This window comes from Nilaparvata lugens, chromosome 4 (assembly GCF_014356525.2).
Source record: "Nilaparvata lugens isolate BPH chromosome 4, ASM1435652v1, whole genome shotgun sequence".
NCBI classification, from domain to species: Eukaryota; Metazoa; Arthropoda; class Insecta; order Hemiptera; family Delphacidae; genus Nilaparvata; species Nilaparvata lugens.
The window spans coordinates 16,565,552-16,577,604 of record NC_052507.1 but is presented as its reverse complement, the minus strand read 5'-3'; the positions used below and the strand labels follow the sequence as shown (position 1 = coordinate 16,577,604).

The window sequence follows — 12,053 nt, the reverse complement described above, 5'->3', positions numbered from 1 at the left end:
ACATCAGTTTGATTGGTTTTTGTGATGCATCATTGTCTGGTTATGGTGCAGTTATCTACGTGAAGTCGCAGAAGGAGAGCGAGGAGCCAAGAGTTGTATTATTGTGTTCAAAGTCCAAAGTAGCACCATCTAAAGTTGTTTCAATACCTCGTTTGGAGTTGTGTGCGGCACTCTTGTTGGCAGAACTCATGAATTCAGTAGTCACTATTATTAGATAACGTTGTCATGTGTCTCGTATTGTCGCACTCTCTGATTCTACAGTCACCTTGTGTTGGATTAATGCTCCATCCGCGAAATGGCAAACTTTTGTTGGTAATCGCGTCGCAAAAATACAGGATTCTTGTATACAGGAGTGGATGCATGTTGCCGGAATTGAAAATCCCGCTGACTGTTTGTCTAGAGGTTTATCACCAGTTGAGCTTGTGAACTTTCTGTTGTGGCTCTCAGGTCCATCATGGATAGCAGAGGACGAATGCGATTGGCCCGTCCGAACTCAAATGGAAGAGATCGTGGATCCACCGGAGGCGAAAAAACCGTCAGTGTTGACAGTCACAAAATCTCCTGATTGTAATAGCAATGCAATATATTCATTGATTGGTCGTTGTTCGGATTATGGTCATCTTTTGAGAATTGTAATTCTTGTTCTCAAATTCTTACGAATCTTACCCCAATCAGAAGAATCAGATTTCGATGTTGCTGAGAGGTATCTATGTAAAGTGGTACAGAAGATACATTTTTCATCTGGATTTGTGCAATTGGAGAAGGGAGAAGATTGTTCTATGCGCCTACATCGCCTGTCTCCATTCATTGATAAATGATAAAGGTGTGATTCGCGTCGGCGGTCGTTTGTCTCATGCTGGACTGGAATTTGAGACTTGTCATCAGATGATCTTACCAAAATCCGACGCTTTCGTATCGATGTTGATTGATTATCATCACAAGAAGAACTGTCATGCTGGACCTTCGTTATTGTTGTCCTTGATCAGACAGAAATTCTGGATACTGTCTGCTCGCTCTATTATTCGTATTTGTATCTTTAAGTGTAATCGTTGTTTCCGTGTTCGACCTAGTAATAATGAAATTATATCCACTCCCAACTCAATAGTTGTGGTGATTGTTGCATTTTTTCTTTTGTGTTGTTTTTTTGGTGTTGGTGTTTTGTTCTTTTTGTCATGTCTGGATTTTTCCCTTCCTTGGTTTTTCAGTTTTTGTAACTTGACTGAAAAATAGTTTTTCAGAGGCAGGGGTATGGTTTGGCCAGAGCATTCGAATCGTAGCGCCAAAATCCCAGACTACAGTTCTGCCAATAGCAGGCTTGTTTGCGCCAGCGCAGATCGTCCAGCTGTTTGCCTTGTCATCCTAGTTGTCATTCTTGTTTCGTCGATTCGTTTGTCTTGTCTTGTCAGCCCGTTGTCTTGTTGTGAAGACCGAGTTTGTATTTTTGTCATGTAATTTCGATCAGAAATTCCTTGTAATTGATTGTTTGAGTGTAGTGTGTGTGAATTATGAATATAACAGCGTAAATAGTGTTGAATTGAATTAATTTGAATCAGATTTGAATTTATAAAGAATCCAGTTTGAGCTTTGTTCAAAACCCAGTACATAGCCTGCAAGTTGAACACAGAATCAACGAAAAGACAGCCCGGAAGCCAGACCTGTCTTATTCCCAGATTTTCATCCCACCCTGAATCTGACCAAAACACCTAATAAAGGCTTAAAAGGGCAAGTAGTCAATATTGGATTAAATCTGGTGAGTTTTTGCACTTTTTTATTGTTCATTAATGCAGAGTTTAACTGTACAAATAACCTGGCTCAAAATTGAAGATTAAATTTTACCCCTTGTTTGTATTTGATTATTTGAATAGTAAATTACAGTCCTCTAGTAGCTCTAGCCTGAGCTTTGTTCAGAACAATATCCAACATTATCTCATGTTTGAATATTTGATACAAGAGCACTGTATAATGATTCACATGAGTTTGAAGAGATTACAAAATTTCAAAATACACGCATGCATTTACAAACATGTAGATCATGAATACGGTACGCATATGTATAGAATATGCAGAGGATACGGTACTCAGCTAGGTACATATTATTGGAAAAAAATACATGTTGAGTATTTCTGCTACAAACACTTGGAAATAATTTGTATGGGGGATGAACCTTTTTCAAATATATTAACGGAAACGTGAAGAAATAGAATAGAACATAATTAATCGTGTCACTGGACTTGGTGACTTCTTTTCCATTCTGACGATTCCAGATAGAGGAAAAAGTTCAATGGGACTTTTTCACATTGCTACACTCGAGTTCTTTTCATACTGCACAAGCTAATTGGCTAACAATTAGCTTTTTTACAACTACACATTTATCAAAATTAATTATTCGGGTTGAACCCGTTTTTAATTTCAATTTCTCCTGGACGTACATAGCCTTTACATGAACAATGTTAATAGAAACAAAATTTCGCTTGAATTACAACCTCTCTTGCATCTGTAGCACTCCAGCTAACACTGAATACCAGTCATTCATTCAAGCTCTTGTTTCATGAAAGGTCAAACTGTAGCAGCTTTGCTTTGCTTTATGCGCACCTGAATTCACCTCGCCTTTCATCCACTATATTGGACCGTTTACTATTTAGGAAGGCGCTTTGTCAGTAGATGACTCGCTTTTCAGAGTCTTGAATATTTCAGACGCTATCCGAATCTCAAAACTGGCGCGATGAGACGCCCGCCCTCTCACGTGATATCAGTAGCTTGAACTTGCTTGCCCTTCCTTCACACGACGCTGGTGAATTGCAGTTGCCATTCATCTACTGGCATGCGCATATCCATGAAAATGAGAATTTCACTGATTTCTCTCAACCTTATCAAAGTATATTCCCTGGAACAATGCAAGTATGTGACGTATATCTTACAAGGACCAATAACAAAACTGATTTAAGCTACACACTGGGGAAGATTGTTAACGATTTTTTATCAGTATATTTTATTGATTGTTATCTGATTTATTATTTATCCTATAGAACTGAACTAGTTATAGATCAGTACTGATATTATAAAATGATACTGATGGTAGTTTTTCACTATTGAAACTATTTTAATACAATCTGACAAGACTTTCATTCTGTAACCTGCAAGAAAGCACTCAGATGGAAACGAAACATGTCTCCTGAGAATAGCAAGTTTGAGCAACTGCAATTGAAAATTATCTTCGTAAAATATAATTATATAATATATATTAGGATTTTACGGTGAATCACCGCCTTCCTTCTTTTAGTCGGATTTTCCATGTTTGTCGGTCATTCCACTCCCCATCTGTAAAATTTCTAGCCTCCATGGCGTCGTCCACCTCGTCTCGCCAAGATCCCCTTGGCCTCCCTCGCTTCCGTCTACCCAATGGGCTCCAGTCCGTCACAATTCCGATCCACTTACTTGCGCTAGCCCTTTTCACGTGCCCATACTATACCAGTCTCTTGTCCTCAATGAACTTCATTATATCCGATTGAACTTTCATTCTGTTCCTAATCTCTTCATTCCTTACTCTATCCAACCTGGTGACCCCGCAACACCTTCTCCCACACTCCATTTCCACAGCCAGAATCTTACCCCTACTTCGCTTGTTCGTCCCCCTTACTTCTGCACCATATGTCATTATGCTTCTGACTATTGTATGGAATATCATCTGTTTGGTCTTTCTGTGGATACTCTTACTCCAGATTATGGGATGCAGTTGTCTTATACAACTTCTAGTTTGACCTAGCCTTCTCTTTATTTCTTCATCTGTACCCCCGTTTTGCGTAATAGTATAACCCAAGTTTTTAAATTTATCTGTGCCTTTAATTTCAACGTCATCGTCTACTTTGAGATTCTGCGTGACTTCACTATTTGTTTGCAAGTACTCCGTCTTGTCTAGGTTTATTTCCTCCTTGTATTCTTCCTTCAGCCTACGCATCATGTAACTCAGATCTTCCTCATCCTGGGCTATGACCACTTGATCATCTGCAAAGCAAAGGGTGAACAGATACTCCTCTCTCATAGGTATTCCCATTCCCTGACATTTCCTTTTCAATGCTCTCAAGGTGTCTTCCAAATAGATTTTGAAAAGAGTTGGGGACGTACTGCAGCCCTGAAGTAGGCCTATAAAATAGGCGTAAAATATTCTGTATATTATTTTTAAGTAGACCTACGTAGTAGTTTTTGTAGTAGGTACGAGTACTATGCAAGTGATGATTTACCTATTCATAAGGGAATTAATTCAGTTCTCAGTTGATACGAATTTGTATGTTTTATTGAATTTACAAACCATGCATAAATTATTACTGCAAAATTTGATGAATTTACTATTTCTGACAGCAACAGTACCAGTTTGGCGCCCCTATGCTCAATTTTGTTTCCGCCCCGACTCCAGTTAAAGTCGCTCTCCTAAAACGTATATCAAAAATCTAGATCAGTATTTTATGATATTTTTTATGTCCAATACATCTTTCCGAATAGATAAGAGTAAATTTCCAATATTGATAGATACTTACAAATTGTTATCTGCTTTCAATCTGTTGTTATCTGCATATAAAAACATGTTGTATGACTTGATGGTGAGAACGCTACCTATTTGACTTAATTGGCCGACGATGTCTGTCCCATTATTCCTATTTTTGTTCAGTATGTAGCTCAGCTCTTGATATTCAATATATGCCAAGCGACAATGTTTAGAGATTAGGTTCTGATGACAATTATTGATTCAATTCTGTCAGAGAATCTATTAGCATGGTCTCAATATTCAGTATTCCGCTGCTGAGCTATAAATTTGCATGGAAATTGCGAGGAGACGCTAAGTTTTTCACCGCTTAATGACTTGTACGGCAATCCATCATCTTGCTGTGAAGGAAGACTCTGCATACAAAGGATAAGCGAGTAACCTATTTCCTTCATTTTTTCACTGTTGACAATGATAAGTGAACAAGGAAACTCCATTTTTGGCAATTTTCTAGAGTTTAGGAGTTAATAATAGTTCTGCTTAATAATTTATCCCGGATGCTATACTATACCTTTTGAATCACTTTTTTAAAAAAATTCAAGATTCAATATGAGGATATAAAATTTAAACTAAAAAAGAATCTTCAATGAATACCGTACTTACTAGTAATTCATTATTAATCAGCAAATATATTACTAAATACAGATTTTGAGTTTCAGCCATAACCACTCTGTACTCAGGAAAATTATCATCATGATTGATCATAACGACCGACAAAAGAAAACTTTATGGAAGCAGTCAGTATGATAATCTCATTCCAAATACAACTTTGATAATATTATGGAAGAATTCCAATTGAGATTTTTCAAAGAACTGAATTGAGATTTGAAACTAAATTTTTTATTGAATAACGAAAACATTGTTCTCCATAAATATAACTTGATGAATTTGCTCTACATTATCGTCATCTTCACTGTACAAAAAGTTATGTTAGCTTAAGATGCACAATGCTGATAAAGCTCACTTCTACCACTTCTATACATCTGTTACGGCACCCAACCTAAAAATGTTTTAGTCAAGAATAGTAATTGGAATTAGAGATTGAAGGACAGGTAAAACCAAGGGAATGCAAATTTCATTCACTTTTGCACTGATTATAAGTTCGGAAAAGTTTGACAGAACTCTCCGAATATTAGCCCTATGCCCTTCTTGAACTTTCGTACTTTTCGAATTAGATTCAAGTCGGTAATCTTCAGAGAGATTGCAGGATGAGTTCCCTGGGTATGCAGAAACCAAGTGAAACAGGAAAAGTTGAAAACATTAAACGGGAACAGCAGTCGGAAGTGCTCATACTAGAAAATCGTAATACGATAATAATGTTATTAATAAATGATGTTAAACCAATTTGCGTGTTCACAATTTACTTTTTAGCTGTTTCCGTTAAGAAGATCTCTAGATTTTCATGTAACTATCTTTGAATCCATTTTAATTTGCAACATGCGAATGAGAATTAATTATATTCGATATTATTTGTGATACTGTAATATTCATCAAGTTTCTACAACCGAACAAAATTCATTCCATCATGTAAATTTCCCAACTAGTTTGGTGCACGTCTCTTCCAGGTGTCTCACCATCTTAATCACAGTGGGATCAATATTTAATTCCATGTTGAGGAGGCAAGAAATGGAGTTGTAAACCGACAAGCGGATTGCTTAGGAGGGTTTTAATGAGGTATAGATAGTGTTGGGGTTTATAATCTTGAAATCCCAATTTAGAAATATCCACTACTACTTCGGCCTATTTTTATTGAATAAATTTAAATTGGCTCCATATTTTTATATTTTAAAAGGTTCATTATATTTCATAATTGCTCCGAATAACTCAATCAATTAATAGGCCTAAGTTAATACATGTGGTGGTGATGGAATATGCAGGAAAATTTGGCAATATATATTATTGATCAACTCACCGCTTTATATATAGTCCTCATAAGACCGGTCGACACGATACGGCAACGTCGTATATGCGTTATCTTTCCTTCACATGTGAAGCACGTTCAGTTCTCAGCACATCATCATACGGCACGATCCGACACATACCCGACAAAAACTGATAAGATTTTTCTTCACCGCACTTCCGAGATGTGACGTCACACTCAATTGCTAAATTAAGGAAGGGTAATAGGATGGGTGGTGAATATAATTTGATATTACTTTCCTTGCCCTATTACCATAGGTAAGGAAAGTATTGCTTTCCGAAAAAAATTAAGCTACCCCAATTTCTAAATTTCTATACGTTTCAAGGTCCCCTGAGTCCAAAAAAGTGGTTTTTGGGTATTGGTCTGTATGTGTGTGTGTATGAGTGTATGTGTGTCTGTGTACACGATATCTCATCTCCCGGCTAACGGAATGACTTGAAATTTGGAACGTAAGGTCCTTACACTATAAGGATCCGACGCGAACAATTTCGATCAAATGCAATTCAAGATGGCGGCTAAAATGGCGAAAATGTTGTCAAAAACAGGGTTTTTCACGATTTTTTCGAAAACGGCTCCAACGATTTTGATCAAATTCATACCTGATATAGTCATTGATAAGCTCTATCGATTGCAACAAGGCCTATATCTATAAAAATTTGCCCCATCTATGCAAAGTTTGATTTTAGATTCTCAATTATCAGCCTTCATATACAATTTAAACGAGAAAATTCAAGTGGAAAAGATTGAGCATGAATATCTCTGCAATTGATGTCCAGTAACATTTCCACCTAAAATTGGAAATGAGCTTGAAATCCCAGAAAATGTGATTATTAAATTGCAAGCTGCTGGTTCTATTAAACCATTCACTACGAAGAGATAGCAGACCTCGTGTGTTTCCAGTGTTGTTGACCTATCACCAGCTGTCTCATATCTTTGAATAGTAGACTTGAGATGCGTGAGTACACTAGCGTCAGGTGATCAATTTTCATAACGGCAAGGAAAGTTGTGTGAGTGCGCCACACCAGATTTCCTTATTTTATTCCGAATTACCTTAATTTTTCAATAATTAGGAAAATATTATCATCTGTAGAATATTTTTGTTTTTGGCAGATCAATTTATCAGCTGTATGGAAAGAGCGCTCTCTGTTATCGGCAATAGGAGATAATGAACTCAGAGATTGGCGCCTACTTTCAAAATTCTTTTGATTCAGGCTGTTTCTATTTTTATTGGAAAATATGCCGTGACAATAGATAGGAGATAGATATTTTATTTGCACTTTGGAATATTACAAGTGATGTGGGCGAAGTTGAGGCAAACAGGGTTAGTACCTCGAGATGCAAATACTTAATTGGCATTGCATTTTATTTTGTAATAGTATTTTCCCATGTTGTAAAATTTGTATTGCTTTTATTATGTATTTCTAAGATGTTGTAATTCTATATTTCTGCCAATAGAACATTTTCATTTTCAATAGGAGCCTCCTCTTCCACTTGACCCACGATTGAGAGATTGAGAGAAGAAGAGGAACAAATAGAATTTGAAGTGAGATTCATAAAGAGCAAAATGTGAGGAAGCATGGAAGAGAGATGGAGGGATGGAGTGTGTGGAGAGGTGGAGAGAGGAAGAGTTTGATGAAGAGCAAATTATTCAAATGAGTGGACATTGGAAACGCGTGAACACACGTGATTCAATGGTCGGAGACAAGAGGAGAATAACTTTCCAGTCCACATTTAGCAACCAACCAAATTCACCCTCTCATATCTATCTTTAACCTATCACCCTATCTCTCTCACAATTCTTACTCCACTATTTGGCTACCCCGTTCCTCATCCACTCGTTCTCTTACACTTATTATTATCTATCGTTTTCCCAATCACTCATTGCTCTCTCTATCTCCCTCTCTCTCTCTCTGGACCTAGGGTGGCTGGACCTAGTACATGGTTCATCGGCCAGTTTTTCTTTCTTTTTCTTTTTCTCAAAACAATCAAATATTTATTATCTCTCTTTCTTCCTCTTCTTCTTTTTCTTCTTCTTCTTTTTCTTCTTTTTCTTCTTCTTCTTCTTTTCTACTTCTTCTTCTGTTAGGCTACATTGTATTATTTTTCAGGTTTTATTCTTTAATTTCTATTCATATCTCAATTATAATTTAGGTTTCGTTATTATTTTTTCTCCATTGATTATTATTTTTGTATTTCAATAATATTTATTTACCTTGTTTGTAATATTGCATATATATTTTTTTCTGAATTTTATTTGTTTAATCTAGTAATTATTTAGCCTTGTATTTAGCGTTCTCTCTTTCTCAATCTCTCACTAATATATCTATCGTTTTCCTTATCACTCATCACCACTCTCTCTCATCATAACCCTTCTTATTCCACTATTTTGACTACCTCGTTTTGAATCCACTCACTCTCTCTTTCACACTCTCTCACGTATATCTATCGTTTTCCCAATCACTCATTGGTCTCTCTCTCTCTCTCTTATCATACCCCTTCTTACTCAACTATTTGGACTACCCCGTTTCTCATCCACTCATTCTCTCTTCCTCAATCTCTCACTTATATATCTATCGTTTTCCTTATCACTCTTCGCCCTCTCTTTCTCTCTTAACATACCCCTTATCACCACTATTTCGACTACCCCGATTCTCGTCCACTCGGTCTCTTTTTCAAACTATCTCGCTTACTCTGTCGGGGTCGGGCCCAGTTTGCTGGTAACTTGGTAGTGTGGCTCGTATTTCAGGCTGGCTTGGATGGGGACTACAATGGGCCTTTGCCATTGCAATGGGCCCTTGGCCCATAGTCACAAAGCATCCGTCGTCGCCTAGATTCGAGGGCAGAGTGGAGCAGAGGATGCCCTTTCACTAAAGTAGAATTTATGCCTTTTCTTTTTGGCGAAAAATGTGTCCCCCGAAACTGGTGAGAAACTTTGCTATGAAAAGGCTGCTTGGAAAGTTATCACTGCTTGGATTTATCCCAACTATTCGACATGCAAAGCTAAGGGTATCTACCTGCCTTGTTAGACGTTCATTTACGCCTCTCTAATAAGTATCCAAGAATGATAATAAATTTTAATCAATATTATATCATAATAATTAGAAATACCGATCCACTTCTTGTATAATCGAATTCACCCCCTTTGAGATATTGTACTGAACTCACTGAATAAATCGTGCTATTCGTAGTAATAAAAAATGTCTCATATTAAATTCTCCCAAAAGTCACAAACGAATTGCTGTCAAGCCCAAAGTCAATACCAAGCTCAGCCCAATTATGATAAAAGGTAGCTTTCAAGCCAACAAGTTACCGAGATCAAGTAGTACAGTCTTTTTTACACTCCAATCTTGCAGTTATTGAAATGCTTTTTCATTCAATAATTGATATCAAGCTATCAAGTACTCCTATTTTAGGATTATTGAATGCTTTTCTATTCTATTTCCATTCAATAATGTTATCAAGTTATCTATACTACAATGAAGAAGAGAACTGGCTTATACACGTACCGGATAGGAAAATTATGTTCGACTCATCATCACATCTGAACTACTAGACTGATTAATTTGAAATTTCACATATAGATCCTCAACTAACCAAGGATGGTTATAGGCCTATTTTCAATTAATGAAGATCTCATAACGTCAAGTTTTCAGTTTGTCAAGTTTTAAAATATACCCTTGCGGAGCACGAGTTACCTGCTAGTCAATAATAATACAATAAAAGAATACTAGTAAGCTACTCCAATGTTAGCACTATTGGAAGCTTTCTTATTCCATTCCACATTCAATGATATTGATAAGGTGCTACAAAACTGCTAATCTATTGGAATCGAGTCGACTACAGTTCTATTGGCCAAGCCAAGCGAAGCGTTTTTCCTGGCGTTTCCAGACGTGAAGAGGAAGCTCTCCGATTGGCTGATTGGGTTGGCATTCAATAATCAGTTGATAATAATCAGCATTAGTCAATCAGAGAGCTTCCTCTCCATGTCTGAAAAAACGCTTTGTGTGGCTGGGCCTTAAAGGCTGTAGTCATTTGAGTAGAAAGATGTTTTTTATTCATGGATTGTATTTTTATCTAATGACTTAGATAAAGTATTGAAAACTACTCCATAGGATTCGGTCCGAGTTCACTAATACAAATTGAGGCATTAAAATGTTGTGAATAGAGTAGGGAGAGGAGAGGTTTTTGCGGCCAACTCTGAACGAGAAATAGAATGAGTAGAGGGCGCCTTCCATTATTACCAAAGTTCGGCTCTTGAGAATTTGCTTGGAACTGACAATTCGTCTCCAGCAGAAGCGAAAGTTGTTTGAACGCAAGAAACTTCCTCCGAATTTACTCGTGATTTATTCCTTCCATTAGAATGTAAACTAGTTTGTAAAACGGAGACATAGTTCCAGTTATTTATGCATCGAACAGGGAGGATTAAGTGGATTGGCTACGCAAGTTGTAAATTTTTATGAATTTAACTGTTCAACAAAGAACTTTTTATCGGATTTGAAGTTGAAATTACGCTACTGTACCCTAACAAGGACTGAATTGTTTGAGTGAATTGATAAAATTTTCAAATTAAATCTTACTCTAAAACATGAGCAGTCTTGAACATTATTTGTATAACCCGCGTTTCTTTCATGCTAAACAACAATTCTATGACAATTTTTTCTGAATTCAATAATTCTCAATAGCACTTCTATTAGTGCTATAGCACTTCTATAGTACTTCAATAGCAATCGACTTTAACTATTTTACTGAATTCACTTCTCAACAATGATAGCTAATGGAAGATACTTTCGTCCATCTTTGAAAGAAAATAATATAATTAACAAATCCATTTTCTTTTGTTACAGAGACAACGAGAGTAACAACATCCTCGATAATCTACTCTCGCGTATGGAACAATATGCAGACAATCTAGAAACACTAGTGGAAGAGAGGACATCAGATTACCTCGAGGAAAAACGGAAGTGCGAGGAGCTTTTGTACCAACTTCTACCCAAGTATGTACATTTTTTCTTATAATTAATCGATAATAATTGTGTCAAATGAGACACATTCCATTCAATTCCTCTCAAAACATTACTTCGTGAAAGAGTTATTAGTATAATTTTTTATCCAGAAGGATAACCAGGATTATTATTTTCTAAGTAACTACGAGGTGTTTCTACTTACGTTATTTGCTTTGTTAATTCTCCATGAATGAAATAGGCCATTCAAAAGTTCAGTAATTCATTATTTCACCCCTCGAAAACATGCCTCATGATAGAGCAACTAATATAATTAATATCTTACCGAGTATAGCGAGAACAACAAAAAATAGTAGGCTATTAGTCATTCGCCAAGTGAGTAGTGATAGTCAATTTTCCTATGATAAATTATAATATATTTAGTTATTAACAATTTCATCCTTTCAAACTTGAACTAATGTTATAAAGTTTTAATATAAACTATCATGACATTTTCTGCGTTGTAACGATATATCCCAAACTATGTATTCTTCTGTGGAGAATAAGAAACTATCTCATTGAAGCATTTGGATCAGAGTAAATGGTCAGAGTAGCTTTTCACAATTGGTTCCTATCTCGAACAATCTAAAAGTAT

At 36.4% G+C, this 12,053-nt stretch overlaps 1 protein-coding gene across 5 annotated transcripts in view; it reads left to right on the top strand.

Annotated features, from left to right (window-relative positions):
- LOC111048211 (atrial natriuretic peptide receptor 1) overlaps positions 1–12,053 on the top strand; it is a 448,703-nt gene that overhangs the window by 425,178 nt on the left and 11,472 nt on the right. For all 5 annotated transcript variants that reach the window (XM_039426765.1, XM_039426764.1, XM_039426768.1 and 2 more), the window contains one exon: positions 11,303–11,452. In XM_039426765.1, coding sequence (XP_039282699.1) covers positions 11,303–11,452 — 150 coding nt within the window. The remainder of the gene's footprint in view (positions 1–11,302; positions 11,453–12,053) is intronic.